The sequence below is a fragment of the Indicator indicator genome, chromosome 28 (assembly GCF_027791375.1).
Source record: "Indicator indicator isolate 239-I01 chromosome 28, UM_Iind_1.1, whole genome shotgun sequence".
NCBI lineage: Eukaryota > Metazoa > Chordata > Aves > Piciformes > Indicatoridae > Indicator > Indicator indicator.
Window position 1 is genome coordinate 12,262,634 of NC_072037.1, and position 19,891 is coordinate 12,282,524.

At 52.4% G+C, this 19,891-nt stretch overlaps 1 protein-coding gene across 1 annotated transcript in view; it reads left to right on the forward strand.

The window, feature by feature from the left end:
- RAPGEF1 (Rap guanine nucleotide exchange factor 1) overlaps window positions 1-19,891 on the forward strand; it is an 84,260-nt gene that overhangs the window by 45,853 nt on the left and 18,516 nt on the right. The window contains exons 8-11 of the mRNA XM_054393261.1: window positions 597-780; window positions 1,346-1,861; window positions 8,328-8,530; window positions 10,935-11,093. Coding sequence (XP_054249236.1) covers window positions 597-780; window positions 1,346-1,861; window positions 8,328-8,530; window positions 10,935-11,093 — 1,062 coding nt within the window. The remainder of the gene's footprint in view (window positions 1-596; window positions 781-1,345; window positions 1,862-8,327; window positions 8,531-10,934; window positions 11,094-19,891) is intronic.

The window sequence follows — 19,891 nt, forward strand, 5'->3', positions numbered from 1 at the left end:
CGGGAGAGCTGTGGAGCAGGAGTGGCAGTGGAACAGCAGCACAATGTCAGCAACAGCTTCAGCTTTTATGGTGGTGTTGGATTTAATTAACAAATTGCTGCAAACTTTGCTGCCCTGAGCTGTAGCAGGGGGTGATGATGTGAGCAGTTGAGTGTTGCCAGGTCAAATAGATCAGGGTGGAGAGCAGCTGGCTGTGCTTGCTGACATCTCACCCAGGGTTAGTTCCATGTGGTGTGTTCCCCTCACTCCAAGAAGGACATTGAGGAGCTGGAGCAGGTCCAGAGAAGGGCAAGGAAGATGGGGAAGGGTCTGGAGAACAGGGCTGGTGAGGAGCAGATGAGGGAGCTGGGGATGTTTAGTCTGGAGGAGGCTGAGGGGAGAGCTCATTGCTCCCTACAACTCCCTGAAAGGAGGCTGCAGCGAGGTGGGGGTTGGCCTCTTCTCCCTGGCATCAGGTGACAGAAGCAGCACTGATCCTCTCCCCGCTGCTTTTCTTCACGCAGCTGCGAGGTGCTCGCTGCTCCAGCTGCATCTTGCCTGCTGATGAGCTGCCAAGAGTGATGGGGATTTGATTTCTCCTTTTGTTTTTGCTTCAGGATTTCGATGTGGACTGCTATGCCCAGAGGAGGCTGTCGGGTGGGAGCCACTCCTACGGGGGGGAGTCTCCTCGCCTCTCCCCGTGCAGCAGCATCGGCAAGCTCAGCAAGTCCGACGAGCAGCTCTCCTCCCTGGACCGTGACAGTGGGCAGTGCTCCCACAACACAAGCTGTGAAACCTTGGGTGAGTGGCCAGGGGCTGGCCAGGGCTGCTGCAGGAAGCCCCTTGGCTCCTTTGGGAACTGTCCTGGCTGTGATGCAGAAGTGAATTGGTTGTGCTTGCAACTGGCATCTCGTCGCTGCTGCAGGCAGCTCTCTGCAGAGTTATCTTCTGTGGGATGGGGAAGAAGCCCAGGGAAATGTTTGCTCAGTTATAGGTGGAGGTGTTCAAACTCAATTCAGCTCTCAAGTGGAATGTTTTGTTGATCTCAGCCTTGGCTGCAGAAATGTCAGCCCCGGTAGGCTGCAGCCGTGGTGTTTCTGCCTGCTAGGGAAGCAAATGCAAACATCAAACAGCAATAATCTCTGCAGCGTATAGCTTTGGTTACTTGTCTGTGTACAGACATCAGGGTAAGAGGCTGACTGAGGCTGGGTGAAGGTGTGACAAGATGGGCCCTGCTGCAAGGAAGCAGCACTCTGATAAATGAATGAATTAATCACCTGATGGAGTGGGAGGGGCAGGGTTGAGAAGGGCTGGACAATTAAAGCCAAAAGCTAATGCAGCCTTCTGCTGTCCCCTCTTGACCCAGATCAATCAGATCACTATGATCCAGACTATGAATTCCTGCAGCAGGACCTCTCCAACGCTGATCAGATGCCTCAGCAGGTGCCAGGTATCCTCAGCCCACTGCCAGAGTCCTCGGGTGAGTCTGGCTCCCCTTTCCATGGACATCCTTTCCAGCTCCCGCAGGGCACCTCTCCTCCCCTGGAATTCTGCAGCCTCTCAGGAGCAGCGCAGCCGACAGAGACCCCTCCAGCTTTGCCAGAGAAGAAGAGGAGGAGTGCAGCCTCTCAGACCTCAGAGAGCTCAGGCTGCAGGGTGTCCTACGAGAGGCACCCTTCCCAGTACGACAACATCTCGGAGGATGACCTGCAGAACGCAGTCTCGCTCCCCCCAGTACCCTTCCCACCCTTTGCTGCTGTTTTGCCTATCCAGCAAGGAAACTCTTCAGCACCAGTTGAATTCATTGCTGACTTTGCTGCTCCAGATTCTAACAGTGACCCAGAGAAGCCACCACCTCTGCCAGAGAAGAAAAACAAACACAGTAAGCAAGTTCTTCAGCTTGAGTTTTTCCTTCTACCTTTCCCTTTCCTTGCATTGTCCTGCTTCTGGTGACTACTGAGTAATGGTGACTCCAAGGTAATGTCCTTGCTTAGGTGAGGCTGAGTGTCAAAATCAGTCAGTGTCTAAGGCTTGGAAGGGAATTTGGCAGGCAGGGAGTGACTCCTGGAGCAGGGAATGATCCAGGCCCAGGGGAGCTGGCATCATGCAGCATCTTAATTACTATAGTGAGACCTTTCTACTTCTCTTTCCACCTGAGTGCAAATCTTTGAGGCACTCTGCCTTGCAGATCTTCCTGGTTTATCCTCATTGTTATGTCCATTCCTTCCCCCCTGCCCCTGTTTTGTGAATGTTTTCCCACTGCAGAAGAAAACTGGGTTCACTCCAAGAGCTCAGAGAAAGGGCTGCTTCTGTGTCCAAAGCCAAGCTTTGCCAGAGCAGTCACTTGGCAAGAGGAGCACAGTCACCCACACAGCTCTGCAGGGCAGCACTGTTAACCCAGTGCCCAGTGGTGCTGTTTTGCTACAGGATCCCATTTCCTTTGGATGCTGAAGCATTTCCCACGTTGTTAAAATGAGCAGCCTCTGAGGGCCAAGGCTTCCCATGCCCAGCCAGACTCCTGGCACACCAGCACTGCCTGCCACTCACCACCTTCTTCTAATTCCCTTCATATTCAGGGCTGAAACCTCTTGCCAAAGAAGCAGGCACCCTGATCTGCCAGGGCAGGCCATGGCCTACATGGGGAGCTGCAGCAGATGCTGGTTCAGGAGCCGGGGGCCTGCTTGCTGTGTGCTGCAGAAGGAGGTGGCATGCACAAGATGTGGATCACAGCCTGCTGGTGTGTGGCTGCCAGCCCAAGTCCAGAGCTGCTTCCAGAGTGCTGCTGACTCATTCCTGCAGCTTAACATCCTTCTCCTTGAGCCTGAGGTGGAAGTGAGATCACAGTACCATGGGGCAGTGCTCTGACCTTTCCATGGCAGTGAGCTCTGCCAGCCAGGGCACTGGCTGAGAGCATTCCCATTATCCCTCCCTGAGCAGTCCACCTTCGTAAGCCTGTGGGAAGGCTCCATGGAGAAGGGTCTGCCAGTGCTAGGGGACAAGAAGCTGCCCATGAGCCAGCACTGTGCCCTCATGGCCAAGGCAAATTGTCTCCTGGGGTGCATTAAGAAGAATGTGACCAGCAGGTTGAGGTAGGTTCTCCTCCCCCTCTGCCCTAGTAAGGCCACACCTGGAATATTGAGTCCAGTTCTGTGCTCTCCAGTTCAACAGAGACAGGGAACTGCTGGAGAGAGTCCAATGGAGGCTACCAAGATGATTAAGGGACTGGAGCAACTCTCTTGTGAGGAGAGGCTGAGACACCTGGGGCTGTTAGGCTGGAGAAGAGCAGCCTCAGAGAGGATCTTGTCCATGGCAGCCAAGGCTGGGTGTTAAGGCTCTGCTGCTCAGCCCACAGCCTTCTTCCTGCCCTGCTGGGCTCTGCACAAGGGTGGCTGAGCCCAACAGGTTTTACACCCTGCAGATTGGGAGGGATGCAGGGAAATGCACCTGGACTCACAGGCAGTTTTCCTGGGGGTAGATACGTGGCTGAGCCCTGGGCAAGAAGCATTTGGACGTTGAAAGAGAGGCCTGGGCTGTTTGCTTTCCTCTTTAAGCTCCATGCCTTTGTTTACTGTTATCATCTGAGATGTCAGGGAGTTACTTAAACCCCATTTAAAAAGCTGTCTTCTGCATTGCTTCCCCTGCACACTTTTAACCTCATCACCAAGGTCTTGGATGTGAATTTCCTTTGATGTTAGGCTGGTTAATTGTCACCTGGCATCCAACACTATCAGAAGCTGGTGGAGCATTGATGAGATTGCATTGTGAGGGCAGGTGGGAGCTCTTCCCTGGTGTGTTGGCAGCTCTGATGCTGTGATAAACCATCCTTGCTCAAAGCTTCCAGTGGTGGTTGGGCTGATACCTGACTGCTGTGGATTCTTTAATTGCACTCATGTGACACTAAGAACTTGTTCTGGGTTGTCTTTACCCCACAGCCTATCACACCATGGATCTGGGGGTGGTGGTTTTACTTTTCTTTTCAACATTCAAGGGGCAGTAAAACATTACTCAGGCTGTATGCTAGCACCCAGGAGGGTTTATTGTTTGCCTGGAGGCTGATGTGTGCAGATATTGTTGTGTAATCACCCAGGTGAGACAATGCTGCTTCCACAACCCCAACAAACTCCTGGGATCTGGGAGGAGATGCATGAATTTGCTCAGGTGGCCAAGAAGGCCACCAGCATCCTGGCCTGGATCAGGAAAAGTGTGGCCAGCAGGAGTAGGGAAGTGATCATCCCCCTGTGCTGGGCACTGGTGAGGCCATACCTTGAGTTCTGGTTCAGTTTTGGGCCTCTCTAAGAAGGGCATTGAGGGGCTGGAGGATGTCCAGAGAAGGGCAACAAAGCTGGGGAAGAGTCTGGAGAACAGGGCTGGGGAGGAGCAGCTGAGGGAGCTGGGGGTGTTCAGCCTGCAGAAGAGGAGGCTGAGGGGAGACCTCATTGCTCTCTACAGCTCCCTGAAAGGAGGTTGGAGTGAGGTGAGGTTGGTCTCTTCTCCCAGAATCAGGTGAAATGGACAAGGGAAAATGGCCTGAAATTGTGGCAGGGGAGGGTTAGGTTGGAGATGAGGAAAAATTTCTTTGCTGCAGGAGTGGTCAGGGATTGGCACAGGCTGACCAGAGAGGTGGTGGAGTCCTCATCCCTGGAGGTGTTCAAGAAATGTGTGGCCATGGCAGTTGGGGCCAGGGTTTGGTGGCCGTGGTGGTGCTGGGTTGCTGGGTGGACTGGATGATCTCAGAGAGCTTTTCCCACCCAAACAATTCTCTGGTTCTATGAATTTATTACCAAGCTCTAGAGCTCACTCAGATGGGACTTGGTCGTAGTCCCTTTGTTGTGAGGCATCTTTTGGTAGCTGGCAGGAAACATTGCAGCAGAGGCCTTGATGGTCTTGTTAGTGGTGATGCTGCTTGAGTGAAGCACCTGCACTGCTGTGAGCTGTGCTCTGAGGGACCTCCAAGAGTTGACTTCTGTATAATTCAAACCAAGGAGTGAGAAGGCTTTTAGTCTGGCATGAATTATTGGTATGTGCTGTAGGAGTGCAGGTTACTGTGCTGAGGGCAGGGGACTCCAGACTTCTCCCTGAGCACCAGCATCATGCTGCTGCTCTACAAGACACAGACATGGAGCAGCTTCTGCCACGAAGAGCCCAGAGCTGGAAATAATAAGATCCTCCCCCCGGACATCTTGAAAGCTGGTGGTGAGGCATTGATTCATCCCTCTCTGTCAGAGGGAACACAATGCAGGGGTACCCTGTGGGCAGCTGGTGTTTAACTGGAGGACCCATGCTGAGGGCAGCTTGGGCTTAGCCAGCAGATAAAGAGAGCTCTTTGAAAAGCAGCTCTGCTCCCAGGGGTGACAGCAAAGATGAGCTCCTTTGACCTTGGCTTCTCCAGCAAGTTGGTGTGCAGCTTAGCTTAAGGATTCCCTTTGCTTTGGCTCCTGCCTGTGCACACAGAACTGGCCCTTGTGCAGAGCTGGTTGTAACACAGGCTGCTGGCACAGTGCCTTCAGTGAGTGCTCTGCAGTGGGCACTGCTGCACCTCACCTCTACTGCAGATGTGCCTCATTGCTGGGAACCTGCTAGCAGCTCCCTGCAGACTCTGAGGGTGTTTCCCTGACAAGAGGACACTTGATGCTTTGTCCCCTCTCCTGCTGCTTCCAGCACCATCAGCTGCTCTCATAGTGACCTGGCTGGAGGTTCTGCTGCTGCACCCTGGGCAGTAGCTGTGACTTCTACCCTGTGGGCAGAACTGGTGTGTGCCAGAAATCCCTCATCAGCTTTGGCTCCTCCAGGAGTGACAGGAGGCCCTGGGAGCAGGTTGCTGGGAAGGTGCTCCAGGCCTCCCTCTGACAGTGTATGGAGGGTTTATTTCAGGTATTTCCTGTCTGGGTTCAGAACTAACAGGAGCTGGGCATGTGGTGGGAGAGGTTTCTCGCTCATGCCTCCCTTCCCTCCCGGGGTGCTGCCTGCAGCCTCTGGCAGCCCAGCCCAGCTGCTCCCCATGGAGGCTGCAGCCCCCATCCCTCCCTCTGCACAGCCTGGCTGCAGGGCCTGCAGCCTGAGCTGAGCTGGAGATGTCATTTCCCATCTGCTTTTCACATTTCAGCCTTGCTAAAATCCACAGCAGAGAGGGGAAGGGGTGGAGGGAGAGGGGGGAGAAGACCCTTTGCAACGAGCAGTCTCAGGAGCACTCCTGCTCCCTCTCCCTTCAAGCCTGGCAGTGTTTGAACAGTGCCCATTTTGATTTGCTCTCTGCAGTCGCTGTCCTGAGCCAGGTTTGTGTTTTTCCCACCCCAACTGTTTCTCGTTTCACCCAAAACCAAAGAAGAAGCCAAAGTGGAAGCAGAGGCACATTCAGCTGCCCTGGATGAGTTGTAACAAGCAAGGCAGAGGAGCTGCAGTGCCGCTGGGATGCATTAGGCTCATAAAGAGCTGAGATAAAAGAGCTCTTCATTATTGCCTTGCAGATTGAGTTAAGGCTCTCCACAGCATTCAGGCTTCACTACCTTCAGTTGCTGTAATCTAATTTCACCCAAGTGTCTAATGTGATCCCCTCTCCACCACCACTTCCTGAGCTCTGGGGTCACACAGATATGCCCAGGGCACCACAGCTACCAGTTGGCTCCAGCTCTGGCTGCTTGGTGAAGTGCTGCTTCTGTAGCCAGCTCCACCTGAAGGGTTGATCTGAATGCAGCCATGGCTGCTGCACTGGCTGCCTTTGTCCTGACTTCTTGGCTTTTGTCCTGCTCAGTTGATGAGTTCTCAAAATGTGGTCTTTCCCCTCAAGCTTTTGTCCTCTACACTTCTCCAAGGAGTCTTGATCCTTAGTTCACTTCTGCTGCTAGACAAAGATCTTACATAAGCCTTCCTTAGATCTCACCCTCTAAAGCTCTTCCCTGATACCAAGGCAGTTTGCAGGGCACAGCTATTAACAGAAGTGCCTCAGCCACCTGAATTGCTGATAGTTGAGGGCAGTATTTTAGCAATTTTGTGTTTTCTATACCAAGACTCCTTCAACAGGGTGTCAGATGAGAGAAAATGGCCAGAACTTGCTTCTTCTCAGTGTGAGCTGAAATCCACACACATGAGCAGGTTTGATCTTGGCTTACCAGCAGCAGGGTGGGTACAGACAGACACCTGCACACCTAGGTGTGCACTTTGAGCCCTCACTCCTCCCAAGGAAAGCTCTGAACCAGCAAGGGTGGGGACTTGCATCTGGGAAGGCAGAAGAAGGGCAGTGGGAGGAGGAAGAGGAGCAAGGCTCAGGTAGCAGGGGCTGCTGAAGGTCAGAAATTCAGCTGCCTTGGCAGAGCTGTGCAGGAGCTGGCAGGGCTGCAGGCCAAGAACAGGTTGTCCACTGGCAGGACCATGTGGGGTCACAGGATGGGGCCAGCAGGTGCTACCGGTCAGGACTGAAATCCAGCAGCTGAGGTTTCCTGTGCTCCCTTTGCCACAACCTCTTTTCCTTCTTCTTTATTCTGTTTTTCTGGGGTTTTGGGGTTTTTTTTTTTGAGGAGCTGGATCAGGCTGTGGGAAGGGGCAGCTGTGTTAGCTCCATTTCTAAACAGCAGTTTAGAATATTAGAGGAAATCTGAAATAAAAAACAGGTGCAAAAAAAGCAGGTGCAAAGCAACTCCTTCCTGCCAAAAACCATTTGCAGGGCTGCATCCTGTTTGAAATGGACTGCTCCAGGGATCTGCACAGGCAGGTGGGCAGAGGGCTCTGCCTTGCAGCTCCTGAGGGAACTGGGGTTGCTCAGCCTGAAGAAGAGGAGGCTGAGGGCAGACCTCATTGCTCTCTACAGCTCCTTGAAAGGAGGTTGCAGTGAGGTGGGGTTGATCTCTTCTCTCTAGTCCCAGGTGATAAAGTGAGAGGAAATGGCCTGAAATTGTGGCAGGGGAGGGTTAGGTTGGAGATGAGGAAAAATTTCTTTGCTGCAGGGAGTGGTCAGGGATTGGCACAGGCTGTCCAGGGAGGTGGTGGAGTCCCCATCCCTGGAGGGGTTCAGGAAACATACAGATGTGGTGCTGAGGGCTATGGTTCAGTGGTGACCTGGCAGTGCTGGGTTGAACCTGATGATCTTAGAGGTTTTTGCCAACCTGACTGCTTCTATGATTCACTGATTCTCTAGTTCTGGGGGTTTGTAGCAGTCTTACCTCTGGCACTGGGTGTTGTGTTCCCATCCAGCACTGAAATGCTGCAGCAGGAACTAATCCTCACGCAGAGCTGTGTGGGCTTTGGAAGGATGTTGTGCAGCTGGAAGGGCCTCACTCTGGGTTTATCTTGAGCATGCTTGCTGCAGCTGCAGCCCATGGAGCAGGAGCAGAGTGTGACCTCTCTTTGCCTTGCAGTGATGGCATACATGCAGTTTGTGGAAGACTACTCAGAGCCACAGCCATCCATGTTCTACCAGACCCCTCAGAATGAGCACATCTACCAGCAGAAGAACAAGCACCTGATGGAAGTCTATGGCATCAATGACTCCTTCATCAGCTCAGACCCCTCCCAGGACCTGGCACCTCCTCCTGCTCTCCCACCCAAGCAGCGGCAGCTGGTGAGTGACATCTGCAGTGCCCAGGGCACAGCAGCCTCCCAGGGACAGCTCAGCTCTGGCTGCTCCTGTTCCTGACAGGCTGCAGTGGTGGGAGGATGTCTCAGAGGTGTTACCACATCATGCTCCTTGTCATCTGCTTTAGGCATTTGTTTTTAGGCATTGTGTTCTCTGAGCTCCTTTCTAACCCCAGGTTCAGACTGTTCCCCAGAAGCTCTGGAAGTCCTAAAATGCCCTCAAAATGAAGCTTTAGTCTTCCACATGGCATGGCTGAATCCATGCCAGGCTGCAGCCTTGTGTAACCACCACTTGGAAGGTTAGGACACTGTGGGCACCCCCAGTTTCAAGGGGTTGCTGCACTCCTGGTCCCAGTGCTGTTTGGAAACTGTTGCCAAGGATGCCCAACAGCAAGAGGCCAACACAGCAGCTGCCTGTATGGCTCAGCCTGTGCCAGAGCCACAGCACTTTGGTGCAGCCAGCATCTAGCTCAGGCCTCTTTTCTCAGCATTTTCTCTGCTTTTCGGCCCTCCCAGGCACATCCACACCTTCCTGGCTGGGCCAAATGCCCTTTTCCACCTGGTGGATGGAATCCTCCAGTAAATGGCAGCAGCAGATTTGTTTCCAGCCTCAGTGGAGCTGGGATTTTGTCCTTTAAGGGGACTTTCTTTGCTCTTTATTTAAACTCCAATTTTAGGGGCTTTGTTTCTATTAATCCTGTATTAAAAACAAAACAAAGCAAAACCCAAACAAAAATCCATGGACAAACAAAAAACGACAAAGAAAAACCCAAAACCCCAACCCAAAATAGTATCTTTTGTGCTGAAATAGTTAAATTAAATTGGTCCTGGCTTCAACAAGCAGGAGGAAATGTGGGAACAGAGCCTGGGCTTCCCATCAGGAGGGCAACTGTTGCAGTATTTCTTCATGTTATCTATGCTAAAGTTTGACTGGCCTAGGGTGGTGCTTCTTCCTGCAATGGGAAAAGCAGCTGAGAAGCCTCCTGGGGGGATTTGCATAACCACATTCTTGTGATCCAGGTAGGAGCCCTAAAAAGAGAAAGGAAACCTTTCCAGCCAGGCTGAGCATTAGTGCTTTGTGGGGGTGAGACCTTAGGCACCCTTGTCCCATCTGCTTTGCAGGGACACTGAAGAGTCTTCAAGGCTCCTCTCTGCAGGATGAGGCAGTTCTGCAGCCTGTGGTCCCATTGTCAGTGTGATCCTTGCACTGTCATTTGTACCTGCTGGTCCCTTGGCCTACCTCCTCCTCCTAGGAGGCTGCACTCTCCTGATAGTTTGCAGTGGTAGCTTAGTCTGCAGTCATGCCAGAGGGTGTGCAGAGCACAACCTCCCTGCAGCCAGTGTGCAGAAGGGAAATCCTGCTCCTTTTCTCAATTTGTAAGCTGAAGCAAAGCTTCTCTCTGCTGCCTTTCATCATGATCTGGGCAGCCAAGATGTCCCTGCTCTGCCTGCCAGCCATTCTTGTAATTCTACAAGCTGATGCCATCAAGGTGTTGCTTGCAGTGCCCCTGGGGCAAAGGTTTCTTCAAATGCAGCCTCCCACCCTTCCCTGCACCTCTCTGATGGCAAAGTGGTGCCAGCAGGCAGTGGCTTGTTCAGCAGTGTCTGTGAAAGCCACCAGGCTCTTGTTCCTCTGATGCTGCTGCTGGGAAGGTTTCTGTCTCAGCAGCTCACACAGGCAGCAGCTGCTCTAGAGCTGGGCAGGTTTTGCTGGATGGACTCTTCTATAAAATAATAATGAAGGAGTCCTGCCTTGTGAGCTGCAGATCTCATTTGTGAAACCCTCTACATTATAGTCAACAAGGCAGAGCTGGGAAAGCCTGGGCAGAGCTTGGCCTCCTTCAGACTCCTTACTGGAGTGGAATTCAGGAGCAATTCCTCGATGAAATTTGCTCCTCACAATGTGAAGTCTCCCTCCTCTGCAAATGAAATCTAAGTTTAGATTGGACTGGCTGAGCATTACTCACCTCAGAGGGCCCACCCTGGAGACACCCAAGCTGCCAGGCTGCAGGTTGCCACAAAATCTGGCAGTCTGCAGGAAGTGGCTGCTGGACAGCCACAAGCAGGAGCCAGTTTCTCCCTGGGGCATCTGCCCCCCACACCAGGATCAAAAAGGGCAGTGGGGAGCATCCTGCCTGTCCCCACAGCAGCTGTCCAGGGGGAGGGAGGTGGGAGGTCGTTTGTGCTTTGGGGTTTGTGAAACAAAGCAGATTTGCAGTGTGGTTTGTGTCTGCCTCCTGAGCTAGGGGAAGGCACTTGGGTGTGAATGGCTGCTTGTCAGGCCAGCCCTTATCTGCATTGTTTCACAGGCAGCATTTCTTACCCTGCATTCACAGCCTGTGCTCTCTTTCTTTGTGTCTCCTGTCTCTGCCTTTCTTCCCCCTCTGCAGCAGGCCTCTTATGCTGCCTCCTATTTCTCCTCTGTCTCCTACTGTGTCCAGCAAACTAAAGTGCCCTTCACCCCCGAGGACAGCGCTGCCACTCAGGGCCTCACTATGTCAGTCTCTAACTCCTTTCTCAACCGGCACAGCTCCTTTCCTGTGCACTCGGTGAGTTGCTTTCTGCACTTTAACACCTCCTTTGTGTGTCCTTGTCTCAGTGAAAGACGTGTGTGCAAGCTCTGTGCTTACACTCTGGGGTGCAGGTAAAAGGGGAAGGTTCTTTTGGGGGCTTTTGAACTCAGGGAGTAATCAGCCAGGTGAGAAAAACTGTGAGTAAAGGTTACTCAGGGAAGCACAAGGGAGCTGTGGCTTTCCTTACCCTGTCTCCACACTGCTACTGGCATGCTCCTCATGTCCAACCTAAACCTACCCTGGTGCAACTTGAGGCCATTTCCTCTCATCCTGTTCCTTGGGAGAAGAGACCAACCCCCACCTGGCTCCAGCCTCCTTTCAAGGAGCTGTAGAGAGCCAGAAGCTGTCCCCTCAGCCTCCTTTTCTCCAGGCTGAACACCCCCAGCTCCTTCAGCTGCTCCTCACCAGAGCCCAGGCATGCTCCTTTTGCCCTTCATGCTCCCAAGGTTGCACGTTGGAGCTGCAGAGTCTTTTTGTTGTGTTGCATAATGTGAGTGGTGTGGACGAGTCAGAGGCTGCTGTGTGGATCTGGCCTGTGAAGGACTAACAAGATTCTGCCCCCAAAACACATGGATTCAGTCAAATGTGTGGAACAGTGGCTGCAGCTCCTTCATTACCTTTTTGCTAGCAAATGGCCTCTACCAGATCTTTCCTATTTACTTCTCTGCTTCCCTTCACATCCCCACAGTCCCAAAGAAGCTCAGGAGCTTGTGTGATGTGCTGATGAATAAGCAAAGTTTTCTCCCACATCACTGGTGAAGAGAGAGAACCACAGGAGGAGCTGAGAACAATCTTGGAGCAGTGCTCACATCTGTGATCAGCTGCTTAAATTGACTGCTAGTAATAACAAAGTGGGCTGGAATGCCATGAAACCTAAGCATGGGATCCCAGCAGCTCATCAGTCTGGGGCTGCTTTGCATGTCAGACTGTGTGGTTATGCTCTGATTGCCATGTGGTGACAACTGAGGAGAGGCTGGGGTTTAACAGTGACCTGGGTGCTTAGCAAATGAGGCTTCTTCTGGAGAAGAAATTAGCAAATCAGAGCTGAGAAAAAGGAGAAGTCTTCAATTAGTTTAATATTAAATATTGGAAAACGGTCTCCTCCCACTGTGCTGCTGCTATCTTCCCATTTCAACACTTCCTCCCTATCTGCAAATTACTGATAATCATGGCTCTGAGGAAGAAGGAAATAGTCAAGGGCTTGACAAGTAGTGCTGCTTCCCAGGCAGTGAATTAAAGCTTTTGGCTTCCACTTGCTGAGAGAGCAGCACCCCAGGTGTGCTGCACAGGTGAACAGGCTGAGGTGTGGAGATGTTTGAGTTGCATCATGGAACGGCTCAGGTTGGAAGGGACCTCAGAGATCATCTGCTCCAACCTCCCACCATGGGCAGGGACACCTCAGCTAGGCTCAAGGCCTCATCCAGCCTGGCCTTGAACACCCCCAGGCGTGAGGCAGCCACAGCCTCCCTGGACAGCCTGTGCCAGACTCTCACCACCCTCCTGCTGAAGAACTCCCTAAGCTCCAGTCTAACCCTGCTCTGCCTCAGCTTCAAACCATTCCCCCTTGCCCTGTCTCAGACATCCTCAGGAAAATTCCCTCTGCAGCCTTCCTGCAGGATCCCTTCAGGTCCTGGCAGGCAGCTCTGAGGTCCTCATGGAGGCTTCTCCAGGCTGAACACCCCCAGCTCCCTCAGCCTGTGCTCACAGCAGAGCTGCTCCAGCCCTTGGGTCATCTTTGTGGCCTCCTCTGGACTCTCTCCAGCACCTCTCTGTCCTTCTTCTGCTGGGGACACCAGAACTGGAGGCAGTGTTTGAGGTGGGCTCTCAGCAGAGTAGAATCGAGGGGCAGAATCCTCTACCTTGCCCTGCTGCCCACACTCTTCTAGATGCAGCCTTTGGCTTCCTCTCACTGAGAGAGCAGCACCATAATTGTGCTGCACAGATGAAAAAGCTCAGGTGTGGAAAGGTTTGGGCTTGCATCCATTTGTGATGAACAATTTTAATGCTTGAAGTCATGGAAAAGCTGAGAATTGTCCAACTCTCTGCTTTCAAGGATCACTAAAAGACTGCAGGAGCAGGTAAAAAGCACTTCCCTATTTGTGGTTTAATTGAGAGGTTATAAATATGATGGTGCTAAAGTGATGTGGGCACTTGGATTTCAGCAAGTGGCCTGGCTGGATGAAATGGTTGCTGCCTCCTGATCTCCCCTCGCTCTGCAGCACTTGATTTCTGGGATATTATTTCATGGAATGTCAGAACTTGATTAGAAAAATCCTTTCTCCTTTTTGCAAGGATTAGGGGAGAGGAGAACAAATGGCTGGGGCATGAGGATCAGTGAGAGCAATTAGGCAGTGCCCTGTCAGATGCATGAAGCTGAAGTAAAAATGGAGATTTTTTTTTTTTCCATGAATGCCTTTAAATTCTGCTGTCTCCTGTTGCTTCCAGTCCTGGCTGGTCTGTTTTTTTCACAGGCAAAAAGGAGATTTTCACTTTGTCTCTGAGCCACAAAATACCAATGTCCTTACATGCATCATAGCTGACCTATGGAATACCAAACCCAGGCTTTATCCCATTTTCCCTGTCCCTAATAAGGCAGAGATGTGAAACAGCTGTCAAGGTTTGGATCCTTCCCAGGGTGACACCCTGCATTTCAGTGCTGAGAAGGACCAGAGCCCCTCTTGCAGCCTGCTCCTGAGCACAGGCAGTGGTTGTGCTTTCACACAAGGGATGCTGCACCAGGAACATTTTAAGCACCTTACTCTGCTCCTCTTATTCTGGGATCTCTCACACCAGAGGCAGGCTGCTCCAGTGAGCACTGTGGGGAACAAGAAACCTGCTCCAGAACAAGCATTAGCTGGCCCCAGTCCCAGCAAGGGAGTTCATGCTGAGGGGATTCTGCCCCTCTGCTCTGCTCTGCTGAGACCCCACCTGCAGTGCTGGGTCCAGCTCTGGAGTCCTCAGTGCAAGAAGGACATGGAACTGTTGGAGCAGGTCCAGAGGAGGCTGCAAAGATGATCAGAGGGCTGGAGAACCTCCCCTCTGGGGACAGGCTGAGAGGGTTGGAGTTACTCAGCCTGGGGAAGAGAAGGCTCCAGTAAGACCTTAGGGCAGCCTTCCAGTACCTGAAGGGGGCTAGAGGAGAGCTGGGGAGGGACTTGGTACAAAGGCCTGGAGTGACAGGGATGAGAGGTGGTGGCTTCAAACTGGAAGAAGCTGGGTTTGGATGAGACATAGGAAGAAATTCTTCCCTATGAGGGTTGTGAGGCACTGGAACAGACTGCCCAGAGAAGGAGGCTCCAAGCCTGGCAGTGCTGAAAGCCAGGCTGGATGGGGCCTTGAGCCAGCCTGGTCTAGTGGAAGGTGTCCCTTGGCAGGGGGGTTGGAAGTGGATGATCCTTGGGGTCCCTTCCAACCCAAACCATTCTGTGCCTTACTCCTGATTTACAGAGCTTCCAAAGCCTGGTTTCAGTGTTCTGAAGCCAGAAGAGGTACAGTTGTTGAGAGCTCTTTGCTCTTCCCATTGCTTTTCCGGAAGCCTGACTCTTTTCTTCCTTTTCTTCTGACTCTGCTGCACTCCAGAAGCCACCAGTGCTCTGTCAAGCCACTAATGGTGCTTTTCCCTTCTGTGCAGGAAATGGTGTCAGAGGTAATGGCTTTTACTGGAGAGAGGCAGATCTTGAGCAACTGGAGCAAACCTCATGGGTTTGGCAAGTCCTGCTTGTTTTGTACCGAGTCTGGTTCCTGTCTGGCCTCGGTGCCAGGAAAGGGTCCTGTCTGTGGTGTGGGCTGACCCTGCAGCATCACAGCCCACATCCCATGCACCACTGAAACCATCAAATCCTGAGCAGAGGGATGGCTGCAGTGTCCTGTCAAGAATCACTCCGGGGATTCCCAGCTCTTTTGGAAGTACTTGGGAAGGGAGGGGTGCAGTAAGACAGCATCCTCCTCAGTGACTCTTGGCAGTTTTCCCCTTGCTTTGTCAAGTGATAGAAGGAGAGGAAATGGCCTCAAAATGGAGGTTTAGGTTGGAAATTAGGAAAAATTTCTTTGCTGCAAGAGTGGTCAGGGATTGGCACAGGCTGCCCAGGGAGCTGGTGGAGTCCCCATCCCTGGAGGTGTTCCAGAAACATCTGGACGTGGCACTTGTGGCCATGGTTTAGTGGCCATGGTGGTGTTGGGTCAGTGGTTGGACTGGATGATCTTAGAGGCCTTTTCCAACCCAAACAATTCCATGACTCTGGCTGATCACCTCCTGCCCTTCTTGTGAAGTCACAGATACTGTCTTTTGCTCTGTCAACTGCTTGTGCTGTGAGTGGAAGTGGATGGGCAGATGCCTGACCAGCAGGACTCAGATCTGGACATCTCATTACTTCCTGGCAGCTGGAGCGCTCTGCACTGATAGAGGTCAGTCCAGTGACTCTGCACTGGTAGAGGAGATCAGTCCCTGGCAAGCTCCACTGCCACCCAGCCACACATTGTCCACCAAAGGCTGCAGGAGGTTTTGCCTTGGCTGCAGCTGGGAAGCTTTTCCTCGCTGAAACAAGGAGCACAGTTGTTTCTCTGAGGCATGCACATGCCTTTAGTGGAATTTGGGCTGCATCCTCCCTGTGGAGAGAGAAGTTGCCTTTCTCAAGATGCTGTTTCTCCTTGTGTTTGCTTTTTTAATTAAGAAACATTTCCTGGAATTTCCCAGACACCAAACAGGCTGTGGGACTGCAGCAGACGGCCCAGGCGGTGTCCTTAGGAAAGCTGCAGCTCAGCTCTTCTGTTCTCACTTGTTGCCACCATTCTGGAGCACATTGAACAAGCACAGAGAACATTCACAGCAACTGTTCCTCTTTGCTGTGTGTGTGCTGTGGTATGTTGAGGAAAAGGAGGGTCAGAGAAGTGTTTAAAGGCAGGCAGAGTGCAGACATGTGCCTCGCATGCTTTCCCTGCCTGGCTCCTGCTCCTGCAGCTCACTTCCAGTCTGCAGCACTTGCAGAGACTGAGCTGCTTTGATTCGTGGTGAGAGCCACCATCAGGCTCAAGATCATTGTGTGAGTTCCTTTCTGTCTTGAGCAGGGTTTGGCTTCTTAGTTGGGAGCAGAAGGAAGGGGGAATAAAAAGATCTGCATCCATTTAGCCAGCTGCTGAGGTCTGGGTATTGTTTGGCCTTTCCTGTTTAGAGTTCCTCCTGCTTTTGTGTTCGCTTCCAGTGCCCAGGGCAGGCCTGTCTGGTAGCATTCAGGGTGCTGTTGCTTGCTGGCATCACTGAATCCTGCTTCTGAGAGCCACTTCTCCAGTGGTTTGTACTTTTCTCTGGCAGTTGGAATTCCAGAGTTTTCTGGCAGGGGTTCTGCCTGGCTCTGTGCAGGTCTCTCTCTGAGCAGTCCCCTCTTGACTTCACAGGTCACACTTTCTGTGTGACTGACTTGTTAGTAGCTTGTTTGTGCCTCCAGGCTCTGCCTTTGAAAGATCCACTTGCCAGATACTGTGGTGTTGCCTGCACTAGAGCTGATGCCTTGCCTGTGATCAGACTGAAGCCCCCTGATAGCTTTCTTCAAGAGAGAGAAGCATGGGAGCATGGTTAATAAACCTCACAAATGTTCTCTTCCCCCCCTCTGCCTCCTTATTTGTTCTGTTGCAAAGGTGTACAAGAATCCCTCCCACTTAAGGAGAGGTCTGGATTTTGTGTTTTCTCCTGCAGAAGCTGGGAGAGCCTTTCCCAAGGGAACAGCAAGCCCTGTCCAGCCATCTGCTGTGCTAAGCATTGCTTGAAACCAGGGAGGTCAGCTGTGCAGCTGGGCCAGAGGCTGTGCTGAGAAACACTCAAGCAGGAGGAACTGCTGCTGCCTTTCCTGTGGCAGTGCTTGAAGCCATTCTGTTGGCAGCTTCTGCTTCCAGCCATTCATTGTGGGAGCATTTCCTTCCTCATTAGCAAAAGTACCTGGAAGCCCAGCATTGTGTCAGGGGATGGGAAACCTTTTCCAGCAGTTGTCTGTTGCATTCTTTGGGTGTAGGCATTCTGTGCACACCCAGTGGTGTGTGAACACAGCTCTCTGCTGCTAGAATGTTGGGCATCCAGCTCTGGCACACTGCCCATGGCTCTCTCCTAATAGCATTAGCAGAGGAGAGCTCAAGGATTGATCCTTTCCTCTGACAGCTTGGTGTTGTGGAAGTCTGCTGCTCTATCTGATCTGGGAGTGTCTGGCAGGGTCACAGCTGGATTTGGCAGAAGAGGTCTGTAGAGGCCATGCTTAAAAGGTAAAGAGTGTGGCTGCTGATGCTGCAGATGCTTTGACAGCCACACAATGGCATTCAGCTTGGAATTCAGGATGGAGGCTGCTGGTGCTCTCAACCAGTGACTCCCCCTGCTCAGCCATGCCTGGTGAAGGCAGGGCAGCCTCACTCTTGAGAGAACTCCTCTGTCAGAGTGCTTATCTCCTGCCATCTAACCCAAATAATTAACTGTAATGTCACTGCCCTTTGGGACATCCTGTGACACTGCTGCTGCTGATGGAAAGCTGCTCTGAAATAGTGACCCTCACCAAAAAAAAAATCAAAGGCAGCAAATTAGAAACGTTGAAAGATGCCGTCTCTGGGTGACCTCCCTGCCTGTGGTACACCTTCAGGTCCAGGCACATCGGCTTCCTGCTGCTCCCAGGAGATGAGATTGCTCCCAGCTCAAAGCAGCCTTTGTGGAGCACTTCCCAAGTGCCAGACAGGGCTTTTTGTATCCATTTAGTGATGAGAGCTGAAGGATCTCTCTCTTCTCTCTGTAGATCAGGATTGCTCCTGCTGGGAGACCATTTCCGGGTCCTGTGCTGGGAACCTGGCAGCATGGGCAGAGCTGGGCCAGAGGAAAGCATCCTGTCTGCATCCTGCTTCCCAGCTTGCCCAGAGCTCTTGGAAGTGTTTCACTGAAAGCAAAGCCATGGAGTAGGAGGCTGTGTCAGTAGAGACATAACCCAGGCCTTGCTGACCCTGCAAGAGGCCTCCAAGAAGCAGATTAGAGCTAGCACTGATTGGTCTCCAAGATAAACTGGGATTTCTTGGTGGGGAGGGCCAGGGGCTGCCTGGTTTGCTTGTGGCAGTTGTGTTGGATGGGCTGTCCCCTCCCAGAAGTTTGTCTTCTAAAGGATGACAGCAGGGCTGCCAACACCCAACCCCATGGAAACCATGGCTGCAATTCCTGCTGCAGCTGCTGGCAGGGCTGGGCTGGGCTGGGCTGGGTCAAAGTGGGGAGCAGCAGCACTGGGTGCCATATGGCCATCCGCTCCACCACAGGGTGGTTTGGACTTTTTTTTTTTCCCCTTTAGAAGTATGCTTCAGTCCTGGCTCTTGTCCCAGCATGGCTGCATAGCTGGAATTCCAGAGCTGCTTGCAGACTCCAGAGGAAGGAGGGGGCTCCCTGGCTCCCTTTCTTCAAGATGCAACTTTACAACAGGAGTGGAAGTGGAGAGCAGCCCTGGCTAATTAATGCCAGCACACCAAAGGCTTCTCTGCCCTGCTCCCTTTGTTAACAGCCTGCTGAGAGTGTGGCTGCCTCCTTAAGTGCTTGTTCACAGATCACTTAATGAAGATGAATGCATTTGCCTGGGCACCTGGGCCTTCAACCAGCAGTTTCAACACATCTCCTGCCAAGATGCTGTATTGAGAGGTGTATTGATGAGGCTGAGGAGAGATTGATGCATGGTGGTTGTCAATAGTGGTGTGTCCTCATCCAAACTGCAAACCTTTATGTAAAGTTAGGTTGTAGTTAGGTGTGAATTGCCTTTGGATTGGGATTTGTGTCTCTGCACAGCCTCTGCCTTGCAGAGTTTCAAAGTTTAGGGCTACAGAGATGCTGAGGGGACTGGAACCTCTCTGTGATGAGGAAGGACTGAGAGAATTGGAGCTTTAGTCTGGAGATGGGCAGCTTGAGGGGGAATCTCATCAGTGCTGATCAATACTTCAAGGGTGGGTGGCAGAGGATGGGACCAGGCTTTGTTCAGTGGTGCCCAGTGGCAGGACAAGGGGTGATGGGCACAAACTGGAACATCAGAAGTTCATCTGAACGTGAGGAGGAACTTCTTGAATTTAAGGATGATGGAACCCTGGAGCAGGCTGCCCAGAGAGGTGATAGAATCTCCATCTCTGGAGAGATTCAAAACCTGCCTGGATGTGTTCCTGTGTGACCTGCTCTAAGTGACTCTGCCTTGGTCTCCAGAGGTCCCTTCCACCCCCTACCATTCTGTGATTCATTCTGTGTGATTTTCCTTCCCCAGAAGCAGGAACTCATCTTCCTGAGTGCTCACTTGCTGGCAGGGCAGCAGGCAGCACCTCAGCTGCCCAGCCTCCAGGCTGGTGTTTGCCCTGAGCTAACCCTGCCAGCGGCATCACGCAGCGTGAGAGCTTCGTGGGGTGCTGCCTGTCCCCAAGTGCCTTGCTGGAGGACAGGGACTGTCTTTCACTCCTGCCCTGTCTGAGCTCTGCTGCTGCTTTGCACAAGCCTGGCTTTTTCTCTGGCTTTGGCAGGTCAGAGATAAAAGCCCTTAGGCCTCCTCCATGGGAGATGTCCATCAGCTACAAAGCACAGGACAACTTGTGCTGCCTGTCTTGCGTGGCTGCAGGCAGCCCAGCTCCAGGAGAGCTGGCAGAGGTTCTGCTGGAGCAAATTATTTCCTTTACTGGAGCAGGTCTTGTTCTTGGGACAGCAGCTTGTGGAGTACCTTCCTGAGCCACTGCAGCAGCAGTTGGTGGGACTGCACCTTCTCCATCTGCTCTGTTCCTCTTCTTTTCTGGGGTCTAGG